The sequence below is a fragment of the Lynx rufus genome, unplaced genomic scaffold, assembly GCF_022079265.1.
Source record: "Lynx rufus isolate CCGP_SWC_20201006 ecotype Redwood Valley unplaced genomic scaffold, mLynRuf1.p SCAF_7, whole genome shotgun sequence".
In the NCBI taxonomy this organism is placed as follows: Eukaryota; Metazoa; Chordata; class Mammalia; order Carnivora; family Felidae; genus Lynx; species Lynx rufus.
The window spans coordinates 105,375,537-105,398,585 of record NW_025814889.1 but is presented as its reverse complement, the minus strand read 5'-3'; the positions used below and the strand labels follow the sequence as shown (position 1 = coordinate 105,398,585).

The following is a 23,049-nucleotide window of genomic DNA, read 5'->3' as shown; positions in this document are numbered from 1 at the left end:
TTTGAAGCCTGAAGATGAAGCTGTGTTGGAAGATAGTGATGACATCAGGGCACCAGGGGCAAAGGCAAGGATTTGAGTAGTGTTCTGGACAAATCCTTCCTTTTGGTTTTATTTGCTGCCATTAGACTTCTGAGGTCCCATAACATGTCAGGATTCACATTTGGAAAAAGCTCATGCACTTTCTGATTTCTAAACAGGACTCTTTAAAGCTCCCCAAACTCATTAGTGCTTACCTGACTGCATGAAAGGAACCACCCATCTGCCTATAAGCAGGGCCAAAATTTTCCCAAGGAGGCAGTATTTGAGCTGCTCAAGCACTTGAACAAAGTACTCAGTTAAAGCCCTAGAATCCTGTCACATACAACATCAATGTATACTGCTAGATATAATACACAGACAAATGACATTCTTGCAAGGAAATGAATTCTTCAGGACTCTTAGGTCCTGGTATGAGAGATAAGCACTACTGAGTTTCTGGAAAGAGGAATAATTTACAACATAGTTCCCAGAAAAGTGATCTTCAAATCACTATCCTATGATTTTTCTTTTTTTCCCAAAGTGCACTGAAATTTTGGAATAACCTTCCAATTAATTTTGTTCTGAGCTTTTCCCTTCTTTCCTTTCTTCCTTATTATTATTATTATTATTATTATTATTATTATTATTATTTTAAAAAGCCACAGTTTACTAAATAAAATGAGCATCCATGAACTGGAAGAACTTGGCATATAAAATGATTATACAACAAACTTTACTCTGTGGTAAATTTGACTACTGACAATTCTATATAAACAAATAGTAAAGAGATGGTCTACCATGACACTTAAGAAAAGTATTATTAAAATGGGATCCTTCACACCTATTTTCCAATAGGAAAAAAATCAAGTTCATTAAGGTATGAATTCTAACGTAGAGCACTTTTCTACAAAGAAGCATTAGAAAAGATGATCTGAATATAAACTATGCTGATATTTTATGTGCTTACTGTACTGTTTTCCTAAAATGTAGAATTATAACTATAAAATGTGAACAATGATTAATATTTTATGCAAGGCAAGAGGATGGATTGATTGGTAAGTGAGGAATCTGCCCAAATGTGGCTTTTGACAGCTGGCGGCTGGCAGCTTTGGCAGGCGAGTCACAGTCAGCAGGGGTCAAGGTTAGTGGCAGCACAAAATACACTTGTATGAGACTGATAGGCAGGCCTAGGCTGGGCCACAGCATCTCTGAGGACAGCATCTGGTAAAGGCCTCTAAAAAGACCTGAAACAATTTCTGTCCTTTCCCAGAAGAAGTTTATCTTCTCTAATTGGCTCCTACCCTTCTCAGTATTAATACAGGCTATATTTTTAATTCTCCAAAACCTTTTGTTGTATTTACTTTGTGTAAGGTTAATTTCCTTTGGGTTTGGTGGATTTGGGTTTCCAATTTTTTTTTTAATTAAAGCTGCAGAAAGTGCAACGAACATCTATATACCCATTACTTAAATTCACTAATCGTTACTATTTCGCCATATTCGTTTTAACCATCCATTTATTATTATTATTATTATTATTATTGATCCATTTGAAAGTAAATTACAGATGTCATGACCCTTCACCCCTAAATGCTTCAGCAAGTAGATCGTAGGAATAAGATATGCTCTTACATAACTAGAATAATCAAATTCATTAATTTAACATTGATCCAATATTGTTGTCTATTACATATTCTATATTAAAATTTTACCATTTGTCCTAATAATCCTTTTATGGACTCTCCTACCACTCCACCTTTTTAAGAATCCCATCTGGGATAGGACATTGTATCTCTACTCCCATTTAATCTGGAACAGTTCCTCAAGTCTTGTCTTTTATGAAATTGATATATATAGTTTTTAATTGGAGAATAATTGACATACAATATGGTATTAGTTTCAGGTGTACAACATACTAATTTAACACTTACACACATTAAAAATGGTTACCACAGTAAGTCCATCTGTCACCATACAAAGCTGTTATAGTTGCACCTCTTAATTTCCTTCAACTAGTTTGTGCATCCCCTGCTCCCTTTCCCTCTGGCAACTGCCATTTTGTTTTCTGTATCTCTGAATCTGTTTCTGTTTTTGTTTTCTTTGTTTTTTAGATTCCACATATAAGTGAAATCATAAGGTATTTATCTTTCTCTGTTTGACTTATTTTACTTAACATAATACTCTCTAGATCATTCATGTTGTAAATGGCAAGATTTCATTCTCTTTTATGGCTGAATGATACACACACACAATATCTTCTGTATCCATTCATCTCTTTATGGACATTTAGGTTATTTTTACATCTTGGCTACTATAAATAATGCTATGAGGAACAGCGGTGTGTACATCTTTTTGAATTCATGTTTTTGTTTTTTTCTTTTTCCAGATAAATACCTAGCAGTGGAATTGCTGGATTGTATGGTAGTTCTATTTTTAATTTTTTGAGTAAACTCCATATTGTTTTCCAGAGTGTCTGCACCACTTTACATTCCTAACAACAGTGCATGAGGCTTCCCTTTTCTACACCTCCTCACCAATACTTTTTATTTCTTGTGTTTTTGATATTACTTATTTTGACAGGTATGAGGTGATATTTCCTTGTGGTTTTTATTTGTATTTCCCTGATGGTTAGTGACATCGAGCATCATTTTATGTGACTATTGGCCATCAGTATGTTTTCTTTGAAAAAAAATCTGTTCAGGCCCTCTGCCCATTTTTTAATCAGTTTTTTTTTTGATATTGAGTTGTATGAGTTCTTTATATATTTTGGATGTTAACTCCTTACCAGATACATCATTTGTGAGTATCTTTTCCCATTCAGTAGGGTGCTTTTTCCTTGATGGTTCATGGTTTCCTTTACTATCTGATACGGACATATTTTGAAAAGTCTAGTTGTCTGAGTGTTTTCTCATGAGTAGATTCAAGTTATTCATTTTTGGCAGGAATATTACATAAGTGATGCTGTATCCTTTCCAATGCATCGCCTGATGAGTTGGACAATGTCAGTTTGTTCATTATTGGTGATGCTAACTTTGAAGGTTTATCTACTTCTTGAAATGAATAAAAAATCTGTGGAAGGTAATGTGAGTCTGTGTAAATATCCTGTTCCCCCATAAACATTTTACCCAATGGCTTTAATGCCTTGATGATTCTCCTGTGAATCAATTATTACCATGGTGGTTGCAAAAAGCAGCCAGGATTTACTTATGGGCATAATGTCAAAACAGTTCAATATCACTTAGAGACATATTACAACATGGAAGAGCTCATGAGCTCCCTACATTTGTTGTTGGCTTTCCTATGGAACAATTCCTGTCCTCTCACCTGTATTTAAACCACCTGGTGATTATTCTTACCTTGGATTAATCCCTGATTTAACACCCAAAAATAAGTTTACCTGGCCTCTCCACATGTGCTCACTCCTATAGCCTCATCTCTCACTTCTGCCTCTCTTGCTTGCTTTGTGCTCCAGCACTGCTGAGTTCAGAATCAGGTTTCTCACATCTGTGTATTTTTGAAGAAGCATACCCACCCCTGCATACTTACAATTAATTCATTGCTCCCTACCTTCACACCTTGTCTGCTTGATGAACTCCTCTGCATCCTTTAAGACCAAGCTAAGGTACCACATGTTGTTCGTGAAATCTACACAGGCAGAGTGAGTCACTCCTTTCTCTATGCCTCCACACTAGTTCATACATGTGTTTATTGTTGTAGGTTCATGCTATATTGTAATTGTTTTCTTTTTTTTAATGTTTATTTATTTTTGAAACAGTGTAAGCGGGGGAAGGGCAGAGAGAGGGGGACAGAGGATCCCAAGAGGTCTCTGAGCTGACAGCAGTGAGCTCAATGTGGGGCTTGAACTCACAAACCATGAGATCATGACCTGAGTTGAAGTTGGAGGCTCAACTGACAGAGCCACCCAATTGCCCCATAATTATTTTCTTTTTAAAAGGGTTATATTTTAATTATCTTTGTAGCCCCAGAGTTTACACTGTTTTTGACACATTGGAGATTTTTCAAAATAAATGGTTTTTGATGAATAACTAAATGACTTTGGTCTCAAAAGTTTTCCTTTTGCTGACCCACTGTGGAAACATATCTAAGAATATTTTTCTAAATTATCCTTTATTGCCCTTTGCCATCTTAGAGGGGCACCTGGGTGACTCAGCTGGTTAAATGTCCGACTCTTGATTTAGGTTTAGGTCATGATCTCACAGTTCATGGGTTCAAGCCCTGCGATGGGCTCTGTGCTGACAGCTCAGGGCCTGGAGCCTGCTTCAGATTCTCTCTCTCTCTCTCTCTCTCTCTCTCTCTGTCTGAGCCTCCCCCACTCGCAGTCTGTATCTCTCTCTCTCAAAAATAAACATTAAAAAAATTAAAAAAAAAAAAAAGAAGGGTAGCCTCAAGGCTAAAATGCCAAAGAAGGGGAAGCCCCACCAAAACCCTGCCCTGGTCAGAGGAATTGGCAGATATTCTTGATCGGCTATGTATTCCAGAAAGGCCATGTATAAGAGAAAGTATTCAGCAGCTAAATCCAAGGTTGAGAAGAAAAAGGAGAAGACTCTTCCTACTGTCAGAAAACTAGTTGGTGGTGACAAGAATGGTAGTACCCAAGTAGTTAAATGTTGTAAAATGCCTAGGTATTATCCTACAGAAGATGTGCCTTGAAAGCTGTTGAGCCACGGCAAAAAAATCTTTCAGGTAGCTAGTGAGAAAACTGCGAGGTAGCATCACTCCTGGAACCATTTTGATCATCCTCACTGGGTACCACACAGGCAAGAGGGTAGTTTTCGTTAAGCAAATGAGCAGTGGTTTGCCACTTGTGACTTGACCTCTGGCCCTCCATCGAGTTCCTCTGCATAGAACACACCTGACATTTGTCATCGCCACCTCCACCAAAACTGATACCAGCAGTATGAAAACCCAAAACATCTCACTGATGTTTACTTCTAGAAGAAGAAGGTGAGATCTTCAACACAGAGAAGGAGAAATATGAGATTACACAGCAGTGCAAGGTTGATCAGAAAGCTGTGGACCTGCAAAGTCTGCCAAAAATCAAAGCTGTTCCTCAGCTTCAGGGCTATCTCCACTCTGTGTTTTCTCCCAGGAATGGAGTTTGTCCTTACACGTTGCTGTTCTAAATTTCTCAAAAAGAACTTAATAATTTATCCATTAAAAAATACACAAATTATCCTTTATTTACTTCCATTAAGGTTCTAGCTTAGTAGTTTTCAACTCTGCCCATTCAACACTACACCATCCCCATCAAATCATCAGTTTTTACTGTCTTTTTTTCAACTTTTCAGTATCTGAAATTAACTTCATTTATTTTTGTACTCATTATATAACACACAAACTCTAGAACATAAGCTCCTTTTATTTCTCTCTTCTCATAAACAAATACTCCAGTTTATTCCTTGTCTAGCAAATGATACCAGTACTGATGCTTTTGAAATCCAAAAGATATAGTGTGTGTGTGCAATTGTGCATTTGTGTGCATGCAATATAAGCTGGGGGAGAGAGACAGGAAGGCAGAAAAGTAATGTCAATTGACAAAAGAAGGCAAAATGCTATGGACCATGAAGAAATCGAGAAAACTTAAAGACAATTTTGAGGGGTGTCTGGGTGGCTCAGTTGGTTAAGTGTCGACTTCAGCTTAGATCATGGTCTTGCGATTCGTGAGTATGAGTCCTGTGTTAGATTCTGTACTGATAGCTCGGAGCCTGGAGCCTGCTTTGGATTCTGTGTCTCCTCTCTCTCTGCCCCTCCCCACCCCCTCTTTCTTTCTTTCTTTCTTTCTTTCTTTCTTTCTTTCTTTCTTTCTTTCTCTCTTTCTTTCTTTCTCTCTCTCTCTCTCAAAAATAAATAAACATTAAAAAAAAAGACAATTTTGAAATTTTCTGAAATTTGGTGAGACGCCCAAGTTTGGTACAGAAGATAAAGTTTGAGAATACCTAATCTTTTTAAGATTTAGGTAGAGCTAATCATTAGGATGTTAATATTTTAGACAGTTTTAAAGTCCTATTAAAATACTTCTTTTATAAAGAAGTAATTGAATGCTACAAGAAATTTACTGTAATGTTTCATTCTAAGAAATTCATTAATTATAAACAGTAGACTTACTGTAGCTGATGTTCTGCCACAATTTACAGTTTTGAGTAGTTACAGAGTTAGGCTTAACTTTACTATGGAATCTAAACACTGCTTAAATAGACCTATATTTTATACTGGGCTGAAGTTATATCACCTATAAGTGATTAGAGTGAAACAAAATGAAAGATCAAGGCGGGGGGACTGTTTTGAATAAAACGTGTTCAAAATATAAGAACAGAATCATTGCTTCTTCCCCACTTTCCTTCATGTTTCTCGGTGTAACATCTAAAATGCATTTAAAAAATATATGGGGTTTATAATAGAAATGTTAGACGACTGCAAATTGAATCACTAAGACGACAAATGCTTGGACACAGTGGACCTCAATGGGGGTGATGAGAAGTGAGGATTTTGCACCGCTCCCCCCCCCCCCCCCGGGAATTTTTGGCAATGAATGTCTAGAGACTCTTTATACCATTAGGGTTCTACCACTGACATTTAATGAGTAGAGGTCAGGGATGCTGCTAGACATCCTTCAAGGCACAGGACAGCCCCCCACAACAAAGACTTACCCGAATGTCAGTAGCGCTGCCAAATCCTGCTCTAAGAGAAAATGCCAATGCGGTCTCTCACAACTGACTATCGGAATTATGGGCTAAGCTTTTAAGCTGTGTATGAGCCACTTACATATCCAGCATATGCAGCTTTGGCCTTCTTTGAAATGATAATTTGTCTGGGAATGTTTTCTGTTTACTTCCATACATTTAACATGATTTCTTATCACTAAAAATGTATCCAGAGCATGTTAAAAGAGATTTTCTAGACACTTTACTTGCTTACATAGTTTTGAATATGAAGAGATTTGCTTTAAAAGTTTAGAAAAACATCAATGCATTCACACTTCCAATTATATATATATATGCTTATCAATAAATTATTAGATATTATGGTATATTTAATATCTTAAACTTTTTTTTTACTTTCTTTTAAATTTTGAGAGAGAGAGAGACAGCAGGGGAGAGGGGGAGACGAAGAGAGAGAGTCGTAAGCAGACTCCACACCCAGTGCGGAGCCAACATAGGGCTCGATCCCACAACTGTGAGATCGTGACCTGAGTCGAGATCAAGAGTCGGACACTTAACCTACTGAGTCATCCTGGCCCCCCTTAATTTTTTAAACTTAAATTGTTTTGATACTTTTCAGTGTTTGGACTCTCATGTGAAAATTCATTTCATTTTTTTAACCTTTATTTATTTTTGAGACAGAGAGAGACAGAGCATAAATGGGGGAGGGTCAGAGAGAGGGAGACACAGAATCTGAAACAGGCTCCAGACTCTGAGCTGTCAGCACAGCGCCCGACGCGGGGCTCGAACTCACGGACCGTGAGATCATGACCTGAGCCGAAGTCGGACGCTTAACCGACTAAGCCACCCAGGTGCCCCTCATTTCATTTTTAAAATGAAACCATACACAAATCTCTTTTCATTGTGCTTACTGTCAAAACTTTAATTTGAGCATCGATACTTGATTATGTGGGAGAAAAATAATAGGAATTTGTACTGGGTCAAAAACCTAATTTTGGTTTATCCTTTCCAACTAGTCTGATCTGACAGATACAACTTTCTCATTCCTCTTGCTTAAAATTAAAATCAACCTCCCACCCACAAAACATGTACTCATCTATTTCTTCCTTTCACCAGTGTATCCTTTTAAATACCTTACTGTTTTGCTCTATACCTTCTTCCCTCTAAGTCCTCCAGCTTGGGTTTCTTGTTCCTTTTCATCTTCCAACCCATTTTATCTGATATATTTGTTCTTAATGAGCTTAAATAGTTTTAGGAGAAAATCAGTGGGGCACTATTATTGCCTTTATTAACTAATACAAGGAATAATTTAAGACTGATTTTACATGGTGATATTTATCTACATTAGTCTTTGTTTCTTTTGTTTTTACTTTCATTTCTCAGTATAGCGGCGGTTAACACTTGAGGTTTTGATGTTAGCTGAATCTGTGTTCAAGTTCCACCTCCACTAATTGCTTTGACTCTGGCAAAATGACTTCTCTTTTTTGACACCTCTCTTTCTAGATCTTTACATTCGTAATAATTATAGTATCTACCATAAGTGTTTTTGTGAAGAGTAAATGAGATAATGTTGTGATGTTCTTAGCATATAACTACCACATAACAAGTGCTTAGTAACTATTAGCTATTATTAATATTCCTTTCTGTAATATAATAAGGAACATATCAAGGAACATTTACTACGGTTATTATTAAAGACAAACCTGGGAAGAGAAAGCTATCAACAAGGATAAGTAACATTCTTTCTGGATTTTTGCTACTTAGTTTTTGGCAAAGGGTAATATATTTTTAGTTTATTTTTTTTATTTTTATTTTTTAATATATTTTTAGTTTATGTAAAAACTTAGCTCTTCATCTGTGAAAATAACGCTTTGGTTTGTGCGCTTGACATTACTGCAAGACATAAAATTGAGACATGGAAGAAAGATGTACTAAGTAAGACTAACTGGAAGGAAAACCTGTCTGATTTATTAAAAACACTTTTTAAAATCTTTATTTATTTTTGAGAGAGAGACACACAGAGCATGAGTGGGGCAATGGCAGAGAGAGAGGGAGACACAGAATCTGAAGCAGGTTCTGTGCTGACAGCTCAGAGCCTGACGTGGGGCTCGAACTCACAGACTGTGAGATCATGACCTGAGCCGAAGTCAGATGCTCAACCCCCTGAGCCACCCAGGTGCCCCAAAAACATAAAAAAAATCCACTCAGAAATAAAGGGCACCTGGGTGGCTCAGTTAGTTAAGCATCGGACTCTTCATTTTGACTCAGGTCATGATCTCATGGTTCGTGAATTTGAGCCCCATGGTTGGCAGTGCTGACAGTGCGGAGCCTGCTTGGGATTCTCTCTCTCTCTCTCTCTCTCTCTCTCTCTCTCTCTCTCTCTCCCCCCTCTCTCTCTCTCTCTACCCCTCTCCCCCTCCCCCTGCTCCAGAATGAATTACAAATAAATAAATAAATAAATACCCAGAAATAAAATGACTAGGACAAAAATTATCTATTGTCATTAATTTATGTAAGACTAGAAGGACCTTTGTTTGGTGACTAAATAAAAATATTGACAAGAGTCATTATCAATTGTGTTATTACTAGTAGAACATATACAAAGATCAGAATAAAAATATACATAAAACTCAATATTATTAATTATAATATTAATATAAAAGTATACTAACATATATAACATTTATAACATATAATAAAACTATATATAAAAACTAAATGAACTAAAACTTCTGTTTGCATTTACTATGTAAAAACATTGTGCTCAGTATTTTACGTGTATTACCTCCTTTGATCTTAAATCGTGAGTTAGAAGTGCTTTTGAACAGTTATTTTATAGAGGAGGGGTTTGATTATTAACAGTCTAATGGCTCTAAATAATAAAGTAACTGGGGAGTAAATGAACAACTGGTAGAATAAATAACAATACTTTTTAGCTTTGATACAATATAATCATATCTGTACCACCTTTTCAAGAAATCCATTTCATTCCTTTAAAAAGCTATTTTATTCTTTATTTCCATTTATAATCAATTCAAAATACCAGAGTGATCCAAGTTCAACTTAATATTTTACTCAATAACGCATTTGAATTGAGAGGTTTTTTTTTTTTCTCAGTGTTATAATATTTATTACTACTAGCCAACCAGCTTACCACTTTATCTTTGACATCAAACTCTCAATTATTAGCTTGGGCGGCCTATGATGTTATACTTTCCAGGATTCTCCCATTCAAAGGCTTTTAGAATTTAAGATTTTTAATTTTAACTAATTATCCAATCTTTAAATAAATGCAGTTTTTTGTCTCATTACTCTTACCTTACTTATAATTCCCATTTGTTCTGTTATCTTGTTTTTAACTCTGTTTTGATTTGAGAATTAATACATATTACCTGAATAAACCTAAAGGGGGAATCTCTCAAGAGATGTACAACAGCAAAGCACCCACATTGACTGGAAAGGTGAACTGGAATAAAGGAAATGGTGGTATGGTTTCAATGTAATGTAGATGTTTTTCACAAATGGGAGGAAAGTAGAAGGCAAATTATTTTGTATCATCTCAATTCATTATTCCATAGAAGTTCTTCTGTTTTGTGTTTTTGTTTTTTTTTTAAATAAAAACAGCAATCATATACTGACCTTGGACTCATCTAACCCAAGCTTCTTTAGAGACTTTCTGGCATAGTCCAGAAAGGAAGAGGATTTGGAATAAATTTTACCAACATGCCGATCACTGCAAAACAAAAGTAAATCACTTTTTAGTTTTTCCAGTTTAAATTATAGATGACTGTGAATTAAATCATGAAATATTTTTAAATACCTTCTGTGTATGTGACACAAGCTTCAGATTTGATAAAAATGTGTTAATATTTTTATAAACATTTTTAGGTTACATTTTATAAAGTGTTTAAGATCTGCTTCTGAGAATTCCTTCAACACACAGTAGTGGGAAACAGTATTAGGAAGACAATATATGAGAAATAACTTATCAACAGTATTAAAAAGCTTAATTTTTAAAGGAAACTATAGGTCTTTCAAAAGTTTCCATTATGCTATAAAACACACTTAATTTTATTGGCAACATTACAGTTCATATTTCATTGCAACACCTGCTAATGGTGGCGATAATTCAACAGCTATGCAAAGAAAACTCCTTCAATGCCAGCCATTAAAACACCATATGCTGAGTTGGGTCTGACTTGATCTCATTTACGCCCTGCAGATTTTCACTACAGTTTAAACAAAATATCATGAGATGGTTTTGAATTTAAATAATGAAATGGGAGACTATCACATCACATAATTTGGGTTGCAACTGAGGTAAAATATAAAAATCTAGGGAATAAAAAATTCACCACTTCCAAGTTATCAAAATCAATGAATAAAAGCTCATTTACTCTTGGTAATATAAATATTAATCCCTCTGATTAATCAGACACGAAGTTCCTTTGAACTTTGAATTCTTCCTTTGAAATATATCTCAAATATATTCTTGCAGCTCCATTTCTAGATGGCCACCTCAATTCCACTTATTAGTACTTCATGTCCTTTAAGATTGAAGTCTGTCTCCTTCCTTGCTGCCTATATTTTCACAATAGTTTCTTAGAGGAACATTTTTATGTATTACTTCCCCACCCTCCAAAATTTCAATACACCTGCCATTTCTTGGGATAAATTTGAAACTCCTTAATTAAGCAATCAGGGTTTACTATTTTCTGGCTACACCCACATTTTCCCATTATAATCCAGAATTCAGTTTTCTCTACTCATTGTTTCAGACTATTCTCCATATTTATGTCTTGGTGCATTTGCTCATTCACTCACTTCCTAATTGATTATAAGGTTCTCTACTCTCTTCTTCTGCTTAGTTAAGCTACAGCCATCTTATATGACTAAGCTCAAATTATGTATTCTTTTTGGTAACATCACTAATATCATGTTTTCTAGTTTTGAATTTCTACAGCCCGTATCCTTTTTCCACTCATGTTATTTCATCACTGCTTTGAAATAATAGTTGTTTGAATAGGTATAGGTTCCAGAAAACAAAACTTGTATGTTTTATGAGTTTTTGTGTAATTATCAGATCCAAAACATAGTTATGTATCTTACGTATAACAGATATAATAGATATGTACATCTTACATACTACAGGTGGTGAAAATAAAAGCAGGAAGACCAATTAGGAAGTTATTACAATAATCTAGAGGAGAAGTTTAGACCAGAGTAGTGACCCTGAGGATGGTGAGAAGTGGTAGAATTTTAGACATATTTCGATGGTAGAGACTACACAGTTGTTGAAGGACTGTATCTACTCCGTGTGAGAGCGATGTTGAGTATCTTTGCATGTGTCTATTGGCCATCTGGATGTCTTCTTTGGGAAAGTGTCTATTCATGTCTGCCCATTTCTTAACCAGGTTATTTGATTTTTGGGTGTTGAGCTTGATAAGTTCTTTATAGATTTTGGATATTAACCCTTTATCAGATACGTCATTTGCAAATATCTTCTCCCATTATGTAGGTTGCCTTTTAGTTTTGCTGATTGCTTCCTTTGCTGTGCAGAAGCTTTTTATTTTGATGAGGTCCCAACAGTTTATGTTTGCTTTTGTTTCCCTTGCCTTCAGCGACATGTCTAGTAAGAAACTGCTACGGGTGAGGTCAAAGAGGTTGCTGCCTGTATACTCCTCTAGGATTTTGGTAGTTTCCTGTCTCACATTTAGGTCTTTCATCCATGTTGAATTTACTTTTGTGTAAGGTGTAAGAAAGTGGTCCAGTGTCATTTTTCTGTGTGTCACAATCCAGTTTTCCCAACACCTCTTGTTGAAGGGACTGTGTTTTTTCATTGGATATTCTTCATGCTTTGTGAAAATTAGCTGACCATATAGTTGTGGGTGACCATGTAATTTAGAAACATGGGGTCATTAGTGCCCCTGACAGGGTGATTTGATGGACTGATGGAAGTAAAATCTGACTGGAATTCAAGAATAAAAGGGAAAGAACTTTCAAAGGACTTTTTCAGTAAAGAACAGATAAAAGATAGTTGAATGGGAATCTGGAGTCCCCAAAGGATTTTCAGAATCTGTGTTCTTAACCACATGTGCTCTTATGACACATCATTTCATTTAATAAAAATGAAAACTGGCCATCATGGAACTCACTAGGGGGTAGAGGAGCAGACACAAACAATTAATTGTACTGTCAGGTTCAATCAGAGCAGTAAGTCACAGATTAAGTCCTATGGCAGAAGAGAAGAGGGTGAGAAAGAGAAAAGAAAAGTATCAGAGAGGTTGTCTAACCTGGGTTTTAAAGAATGCCTAGATTCCACCTGCCAGAGGTTGTGGAAGGAAGGGGTGGCAGAAATGAGGAGAATATTCCACGTAGATAGAGGAGCTCCAAGGAAGCATACAAGGCATAAAATTAATTGCATGGGAAATGATGAATAAGCCAGTGTACCAGGACATTCTGCATGGACAGCTTCTTGGAGTACAGAGGAGGGAAAATGGGGTGATGGATTAGGCTGCAAAGGATCTTAGTGACAGATCAGAAATGGCCTTGAATGCCATAATAAGGATATTTTAGTTTTTGAGTACAAAGAAAAGGAATTATCAAACATTTTGAAGTTAGAAAATTGACATGACTGTTTCTGAAAGACAAATTATGGAAATTGAAGAAGAAATTAAAAGGGGGCCCTCTGTCAGAATAAAGCATGGTCAGCATGCTAAAAAGGAATTAGTATTCTTTCTTTTAATAAAAGTGAATGCAGTAGATCTAATTAAAATTCTACTCAAGTGAATCCAACACCACCCACATGCTTTTCCAAAAATACAATTGTAAGAACATGGTTTACATGTAACACTCCCCAAAGAAGCAAAATTAGTGTAGGAAATTTTAGGAAAATGTGAAGTAGATGTATACCAAATAAGTGAAAACAAGCACATGAAGGACAGAAAGTGACAAAATGCAGTTTCTCTATCACTACAAAATACTTCTAAAATTAATTATTTTGTGCCTTTTTTATGCTAATACATACTGAAATACTTGAGATCCACATTTTGCTGAAAATGGAGACTGGTTAAGGGAACTCTGAAAATCTTCAAACTACTCTTAAATTTAAAAGATACAGACTTCCTAACTTCAATTTGGCCACACATAATGGATTAAGTAGTTTTAATTTTGTGAGCCAGTTTTCATGATCTGGTTTATGATTTTTTTATTTGATTACAGCAAAACAAAAATAAAAATTAAACTAGGTAATACAACAATTATAGGTATCAAAAATTACAATATTTATTATATAGCTGATACCATATTGATCATGAAATAATAACTGAGTAAAGTGTATATATTTTCCTGCTCTCTTTCCAAGTGTTTGAAGAGATTTTTACGTCACGAAACTCCTTTGGTATTTTATTCCTCTTAGAAAGTTTCCAGATAAGGACTTATTACAAAATGAAGAGTTTTCTGTAAATTATTGAATTTGAAGATAAATGTTAAATGCTCAATCACAATTAAAATTAACAGAGTAAAAATGCTATATTTAAGTCCATGAAACAGTTCAGTTCTAACTTTAGGCTATAAACAATTAAACTTTTAAAATAGTGTTTCAGATATTCTAAGAATATGTCACTTGAAAACTACTTTAGCTAACAAGGAGAACAAATTAAGCAAAATTAGAAAGATGTAATTAGGTAATCTTATTTTCTGCCTTTAGTGTTCACACTTTAAAAAAAAAACTTGAGGTATAATTGATATATAACATTATATTAGCTTCAGGTATACAACATAATAATGTGATTTTTTGTATACACTGTGAAATGATCACACGTCCAGTTAACATGCACCATACATAGTTACAAAAACAGTTTTTTTTTTTTTCTGGTGATGAGAACTTTTAAGATTTACTCTCTTAGCAACTTTCAAGTATGCAATACAATATTATTAACTATAGCCACCATGCTGTATATAGTCAAATGCCCCCCCTAGGAAACTAAAATACTGAATCTTGCTTGTATTTACCATTCTTACATTTTTCTTAATTGTTTGCCATATATTTATACTCCTAAATAGTTATACAGTTGTGCTTGTTCAAATTGTATAAATGGAACCATCTTGAAGTTTTTCCTGTGACTTTTATATGAACAAAATTTGTCTACACTGATGCATGCAGTTGTTATTCATGTATTTTTACTTTGGCATAGTATTATTCTACTACAATGTATCCATCTTTTTATTAATGAACTAAAGTTCCTAGATTTTGGCTCTTATAAACATTGCAGCTATGGATTATTCTTGTATAAGTCTCTGGGAATATATGTGGAAGAGCTTCTAGGATATATACATAGGCATGGAACTGCTGAGACAAAGTATTCTCAAGTTTTGTAGGTAAAACTAACTAGGCAACTAGGCATTTTCAACCTTATTAGGCAACACTAACTTGTTTTCCAAAGGAATAAACTAATTTTTTTTTCTCTCACCAGCAATGGATGGTTCTAGTTGCTCTGCATTTTTGCGATCATTTGTTATTAGCAATCTTCTAAATTTCTGCCTATTTAATGGTTTGAATTGGAAAAACCTCAATCCTCCTTCTGTGTTTCTTCTTTCCTCTCACACTTCTGACTACTAGCATACTCACAACACTTCTGACACCAGACGTGTGGCGTTTCCCCACACCCAGCAATTCTGTGACACCAGCTGGGTATTCTACAAATCAGCTCAACTCCGGTACTGTCTACCTAGAGACAGCACTGATCTCACAAGGTAAGGAGATTACCTTCCCACTTCAGATGCCAACTGCAAGGACTAGTTCCCCAGGTTACACACAGTCTGTCCACCCTGACAAAAAACTGACCTTCCCCTCCCCTTTACATTTAGTTATTTGGTAGAACAGTTCACAGAACTCAAGGAAACACATTTCCCAGTTTATTAAAGGATAAGATAAAGAATACAGATGGACAGCCAGATGAAGAGGTGCATAGGACAAGATCTGGGAGGGTTCCAAGCATAAGAACTTCTGTTCCGGTGGAGATGGAGTGTGTCACTTTCCTGGTAGGGGGGCATTGTGTTTACCAATCTAAAAGCTCTCCATGTGCCATACTACTGGGATTCTTGTGGAGGTTTCATCACATAGGCATGGTCAATTATTAATTCAATTTCCAGCCCCCTTTTCCTTTCTGAAGAAGGGGCGGAGGCCTCAAACTTCTAATCATGGTTTGTTCTTTCTTGTGACCAGCCCCAAGCCAGGAGCCATCCAGGAGCTTACCCAGAATTACTTCATTAGATCAAAAGATGCTCTAAGAGCCTGTATCACTTAAGAATTTATAAGGGTTTGAGGAGTTCTGTGCCAGGAACAGGGATGAAGACCAAATGTATATTTCTTGCTACAAATCACAATATCACATGGTTATAAAGATAATATCCTATTGTGGTTTCATTTTACATGATCTTGGTTACTAATTAAGATTGAGCACCTTACCCAATGTTCATTAGCCAGCTGAGTGTCATCTTTGTGAACTGAGTAATCAAGTCTTTTCACTATTTTTCTTTATCATAGGTTAATTTTTCCACAAACTTGTAGGAATTCTTCACGTATTTTGGCTACCAGTCTTTTTTCAGTTATAGGGCTTCCAATTAGTTTCTAACAGTGGACACTTCCACTCTTCTGAAAACAGTTCTTAATATTAACGTAATTGAATTTTCAATCTTTTATTGTAAGATTTGCAGGTTCATATTTAGTTTGAGACACCCCCTCCCTCAATGTCAGAAGGATATTCTTCAATACTATTTCCTGAAAGTATTATAGTACTGACTTTCATAGTTAAGGTTTTAATCCACTCTGAATTGATTTTTGTGTTTGTTGTAAAGCAGGGGTTCAGATTTTTATTTTTTTGTGTAGTAGTCAGAAGAATGGTCCACCAAAGATGTCCATATTCTAATCCCCAAAACCTATACATACATTATGTTACATGGAAAAAAGAAATTAAGGTTGCAGATATAATTAAATGTTCTAATCTGCTGACTTTAAAATAAGGAGAGAATCCTGGATTATCCAGAGGGCTCAAGGTAATTTCAAGGATCCTTTAAAGAGGAAGAGGAAGGCAGAAAGGAAGTCAAAATTACAGAAAGATTTAAAGATGCTATGCTGCTGGCTTTGCAGACTGAGGAAGGAGTCATGAGCCAAAGGATGCAGGTTCCCTCCAGAAGCTGTCAAAGATAAAGAAATGGATTACCACTTGGATCCCCCAGAAAAAACACAGCCCTGAAAATACCTGACTGTGGCCCAGTGAAACCCATTTTGGACCTCTGACCTCCAGGGGACTAGATAATAAATTTATGTGGTGTTAAGCCATGAAGTTTGTAGGGATATGTTACAGCATCAAAGGAAACTAATACATTGTACAACTGTATAAGTAACTACTGTCCTAGCACTATCTAATGACTCCCCCCTCTTCTCTCTGATGATCAAAACAATATAACAAAGTATGACTGCTGGATCATATGGTAAGAGTATGTTTAGTTTTGTTAGAAACTACCAAACTGTCTTCCAAATTGGCTGTCTCATTTTGCATTCCCACCAGCAATGAAATGCAAGTTCTTATTGCTCCACATCCTTGCTAACATTTGGTGTTGTCAATGTTCTAGATTTTGATTTTCTAACAGGTGTGTAGTGATAGCTTGCTGTTTAATTGCATTTCTCTGATGACATATGATGTAGAGGATTTTTTCACATGTTATTTGCCATTTCTATTACTTTTTATTTCCTCCTGTATCTTCAAACTTAATCTGGGATCATTTTGCTTCTGGCTTAATTCTTCAGTGCTATCTGCTGGTAGCATATTTGCTCTGTTTTTTTTTTTTTGTTTGTTTTGTTTTGTTTTGTTTTTGTCTGAAGAAGTCGTTATTTCACCTTCATTTTTGAATACTGTACATTGTAGCCTATTTTCTTTCAGTACTTTGAAGATATCATTAACCTGTAGCTTCTATTTATGCTAAGAATTTACCTGTCAGTTTCATTTTGGCTCCTTTGGAGATATCTCCAAAGATATCTCTTATCTCCCTCCTCTTTCCTACCTCTGGCTGCTTATATTTTCTTTGCCTTTGTTTTCATCAATTTTACTATGGTGTACCTATAATTTATTTTCTTTTTTGCTTCTCCATGGAGTTTGTGTATATCTTAAGTTTCTTGGACTTACGTCTTTTTTCCAATATTGGAAAATTCTTAATATTGCTACTCCCCTATTTTCTCTCTCCTTTTTTCTCAAACTGAAACTAATATGTTTGTGAAACCTACTCACTGTATTCTCTATGGCTCTTAGTCCATCTTTTGTATTCTCCATCTTTGTTTCCTTGTGCTTCACTGTGGATATTTTCTTCTGATCTGTCTTCCAGTTCACTAATTATTTCCTCAGCTGTGTCTACAATGCTATTAATACCACCCACTGATTTCTTAATTTCAGTTATTTTATTTTTTCAGTTACAGAATTTTCACTTAGGTTATTTTTTGTATGCTTTGGTTCTCTGACAAAATATTTTTATTTATATGTACATATTAAGTATAGATTTTTTTATTTTAAGATAATTGTAGGTTCACATGCAGTTGTCGGAAAGAATTCAGAAAGATTGTTATTCCCTTTGTCTAGTTTCCTGAAATGTCTCATAATGGGATCTTGCAAAATGATAGTACAGTATCACAACCAAGATACTGATATTGATGCAATGAAGTTACATAAGGATTACTCATGCTGCTGTTTTATAGCTACACCCAATTCCCTGCCATCTCATTCTTTCTCCCCCAGAAACTACTAATCTGTTCCCAATTTCTATGATTTTATCACTTCAAGAATGTTATATAAATGGAATCACACAGTATATAACCTTTTGAGACTGGCTTTTTTCTATTCAGTATAATTTTCTGTAGTTTTCATCCAGGTTGTTATATCAATAGCTCATTCCTTTTTATTGCTGGGTAGTATTCCATGACATGGATTAGCAGTTTGTTTACCTGTTGAAGGACATCTGGGTTGTTTTCAGTTTGGGATGTTATGAATAAAGCTGCCATAAACATTCATTTACAAGTTTTGTGTGAAGATAAACTAGCCTCTGTTGATACTTTGTTAGTGCTAGAACTTCCAGCTTCCCACATCTTCTCCACCGATACTGTGGTAGGGGTGGCCTTGTAACTGCTGGGCAATGGTGAAAATCCTGACTCTACTAGGCCTTCTCTGATGCCATACTGGTGGGGAGAGAGTGTAAAACCATTTTACTGCTGGGTGGGCAGGAAGTCCAAATTCCCACATGGTCTCTGACACTGTGGCTGTAGTGGTGGGGTGCTTGTTACCTCCTGGTGGGAAGGAAATCCTAGTTTCCTACTTGGCCTCTCTGACACCATTCCACAAGGAGTGTTCAGGAACCTTATTACAGCTTGGCAAGGATGAAAGTCTGGGCTCCCAATGGGTCTTTGCTGAGAGTGGGATCACAATTTTTTATGTGGTTTCTGGCTGTAGTATGGGAGGTTTGTCTGAAGGTTTTCCTATGCCTTCCTCTTTCCTGGTCCAGGTATGTATTTTTTTTTGTATGTGCCTACTGGCATTTCTGGATTGCAGTTTACTTCAGCTCCAATACAAGGTTTTTAAGGCAAAAAGATAACCCAGGGAACTTCCACCATGTTGCTCCTTGGGTCCTGAGATCTTGAGCTAGTTTGTCTTCTTCTTTCTAAGATTCTTTCTGAGTCTTCTATATTTTATAGATAGTTCTAGATTTTTAATTGTGATTACCAAGAAAAATATAAAAAAAGTACAACCGCTCCATTTTCCCAAAGTAGAAGCTTCTCAAGTTGTTATTTTAAGCTTTTCTCTAAATTCCAATGAGTCCATTTCTGTTGCATGTGGTTGATTTACCTTGGTTTTTGGTCATGTTGTCCTATTTCATCACATGGCTGGTTATTTGGGGTTGCTTGCCAGATACTATATACAGCAAACTTTAGTGATAGTTTGAGCCTGCATATATATTATTTTTGTCCAGAGAGGATTTGCCAATAGTAGGCAGCTAGAAAAATACTCTGAAATACTTTAATCACAGTTTCAGATAATTCTAAGTGGGGCTTTAGGCCATTTTAGGACTGTTTCATTTATGGTTTACCCTCACTCATAGAGTGGATCTAACTCAAGGTAAGAGTGGTGTGCCTGGCCTATGGAGTCCTCCTCCTAGGGCAGGCCATGAACTTTAACTCTTGTCTCACTAGAACTGTTACTTTATTGAAAGCTGTGCTCACCCTCTCTGTCTACTTTGTTAACTGTCAGACAGCTGCCTATTCTATACAGATGCTTCTGGTGAAATGCATCCCTAGAAGACACAGGGCTTATGTCTCTTGATTCCCATCTTCTCCTAGGTATTTGCCCTGTAGTAGTTCTTGCTCTTGTTCTTCTTCTCCATCTTTGTTTTTATTTTTATTTTTTGCATCAACAAGAACACTTTAACCTTTAAATCTGACATCAACAAAAGATGCCTGTGTCTTTCCCAAGTCTCTTAGGATAGGATTCACTTCAAGTATGAATAAACTAATTTCATGAGACATAGTGACATTCAAGTCCCCACATAAACACATAACTTATCTTTTTTTTTCTAGTTTTACTGCAAATAATTGGCATACAAGTTTAAGGTGTATAGCATGATGGCTTGATTTACATATATTATGATATAATTATCACAATAGGTTTAGCTAACATGCCCATTTTTTAATATAAATACATTTAAAAAAAGGAAAAAAAAGGAAAAAAAATCCCCTTAAGATGAGAACTCTTAGGATTTACTCTCAACAACTTCTATATATTGCATAGCAGTGTTATAGTCATTGTGTTGTACATTACATCCTTAGAGTACCTATTTATCTTATAGCTAAAACTTTGTACCTTTTCTCACTTTCCTCCAATTCCCCATCTCCCTACCCTCTGCTCCTGGTAATCATAGGTCTTATCTCTTTCTGTGAGTTCGGTGTTTTTTATTTTGGTGTTGTTTTTGAGATTTCACATATAAGTGAGATCATACAGTATTTGTCATTCTCTGTCTGACTTATTTCACTTAGCATAATGCCTTCAAGGTCCGCCTATGTTGTTGCAAATGATAGGATTTCCTCATTTTTTAATGGCTGAATAACGTTCCATTATCCCTTCATCCAATGAAGGACATGTTTCTATATCTTGGCTAATGCTACGAACGATGGGGCTACAGATATCTTTTTGATTTAATATATTCATTTCCTTCAGATATATTAGCAAAAATGAAATTACTGGATCATCTGGTAGTTCTAGTTTTGATTTTTTGAGGATCCTTTACTCAGTTTTCCACAGTAGTTGTACCAATTTATAATTCCACCAACAATGCACAAGCGTTCCCTTTTCTCCATATCCATGCCAACATGTTATCTCTTAGTCTTTTTGATGATGGCCATTCTAACAGGTGTGAAAGTAATCTCAATGTGGTTTTAATTTGCATTTCCCTAATGACTAGTGACGTGTATTCGTACATGTACTTGTTGGTTGGCCTTTTGTCTATTCAGGCCCTTTGACCATTTTTAAATGTTTTTGTTGTTATCAAGTTGTAGAAGTTATATATATATTTTGGACAGTGACCTCTTATCAGATATATGGTTTGCAAATATATTTTCCCATTCTGTAAGTTGTCTGTTTTTTTTCTTCTGTGTAGATGATTTCTTTTGCTGTATGGAAGCTTTTAAGTTTGATGTAATCCCATTTGCATATTTTTATTTTGTTGTTTGTACTTTAGGTGTCATATCCAAAAAGTCATTACCAAGACCCATATCAAGGAGCTTTATTCTTATGTTTTATTCCAGGACTTTCATGGCTTCAGATTTTACATGAAAATCTTTAACCCATTTTGAGTTAATTTTTGTGAGTGATATAAGATATGGATCCAGTTTCATTCTTTTACATGTGAATATCCAATTATCCCAGCGCCATTTATTAAAGAGACTATCTTTTCTCCATTGGGTATTCTTGGCTCCTTTGCCAAATATTGGTCAACTGTATATGCTTCAGTTTATTTCTGGGCTTTCAATTCTGTTACATTGGTCTCTCTGTGTTTATGCCAGTACCATCCTGTTTTGGTGACTACAGCTTGATATCAGGAAGTGTGATCCCTCCTGCTTTGTTCTTCGCAGGAATTCTTTGGCTACTCTGACTCTTTTGTGGTCCATATAAATTTTAGGAGTGTTTTTTTCTACTGTAAAAAAAAAAAAAAGCTACTGTGATCTTGATAGGGATTGCACTGAATCTAGATGGCTTTTGGTAGTATTTACATTTTAACACTATTAATTCTTCTAATCTATGAACATAGGGTATCTTTCCATTTATTTGTACCTTCCTTGACTAGAATTAGTGGGAAGTTGACTTTGGTTTTTGGATAGACTGAATTTGATATATCTGTAAGGTACTTAAGTGAAAGAGGTAAGAGTGGATACCTGATTCAAGATATTAGTTGTGAGGGGGGTGCCTGGGTGGCTCAGTCGGTTGAGTGTCCGAATTCAGCTCAGGTCATGATCTCACAGTTTGTGAGTTCAAGCCCTGCGTGGGGCTCTGTGCTGACAGCTCAGAGCCTGGAGCCTGCTTTGGATTCTGTCTCTCTCTCTCTCTCTGCCCCTCCCATGCTCATATTCTGTCTCTCAATAATAAATAAACGTTAAAATTTTTTTTTAAATAAAAAAAAGATATTAGTTGTAAGGTAATTCCTAAGAGAAAGAGGATATATTAAGAGACAGGAGCTGAGTATAAAAATATTAGCGAATGAAGATATATGTAGGAGGTGAGTTAAGAGGAAAAACCCTTTAAGTAAATAGGTGACAATGCCAAGTAGGGGGGAAAAAAGCCTCAGAATGTAACTTAAGGGAAGATAAGGAGGAAGAGAGTCTGGAGAAAAAAACCCAATTATCAACATTGTCAAATGTGGCTGAATGGCCAATCAGGCTTTGGAATGAAAGCGTTTATAATAAATACCATCTATCTTCTGAGTAGTAAAAGAAGCAGGAATGTGGAGGGCTGGACAGTGTAATTTTTAAGAGAGAAGAAAGATTCATAAAAAAATGGAGACAATTTTAAGTTGTCATTGGGAGAGATAAAAAAATTTATAAAGAGATTTGAGGTCTCAAAAGAAGCAGGCAATCAATATCTGAGTGGACATAAATTTGCAAAATTTTGTGATTTTTTCCAACAAAATCAGTATCTTGTGATGTACTCAAGAGAGGGAGCTAGTTTTCAGGAAAGCATGAGAAATTCATTTGTAGACAATTTTAAAGATTCGTAAACATATGGAAAATAAAATGGAGTCTGCAATAAGATTTGGGAGTTAG

The 23,049-nt window shown here is 35.6% G+C and overlaps 1 protein-coding gene and 1 pseudogene across 2 annotated transcripts in view; one reads left to right on the top strand and one right to left on the bottom strand.

Moving 5' to 3' along the window:
- The window catches only part of METTL25 (methyltransferase like 25), a 153,653-nt gene that overhangs the window by 35,455 nt on the left and 95,149 nt on the right, over window positions 1-23,049 (bottom strand). For both annotated transcript variants that reach the window (XM_047065978.1, XM_047065977.1), the window contains exon 9: window positions 10,335-10,428. In XM_047065978.1, coding sequence (XP_046921934.1) covers window positions 10,335-10,428 — 94 coding nt within the window. The remainder of the gene's footprint in view (window positions 1-10,334; window positions 10,429-23,049) is intronic.
- On the top strand, window positions 1,958-5,159 carry LOC124501196 (60S ribosomal protein L6-like; annotated as a pseudogene).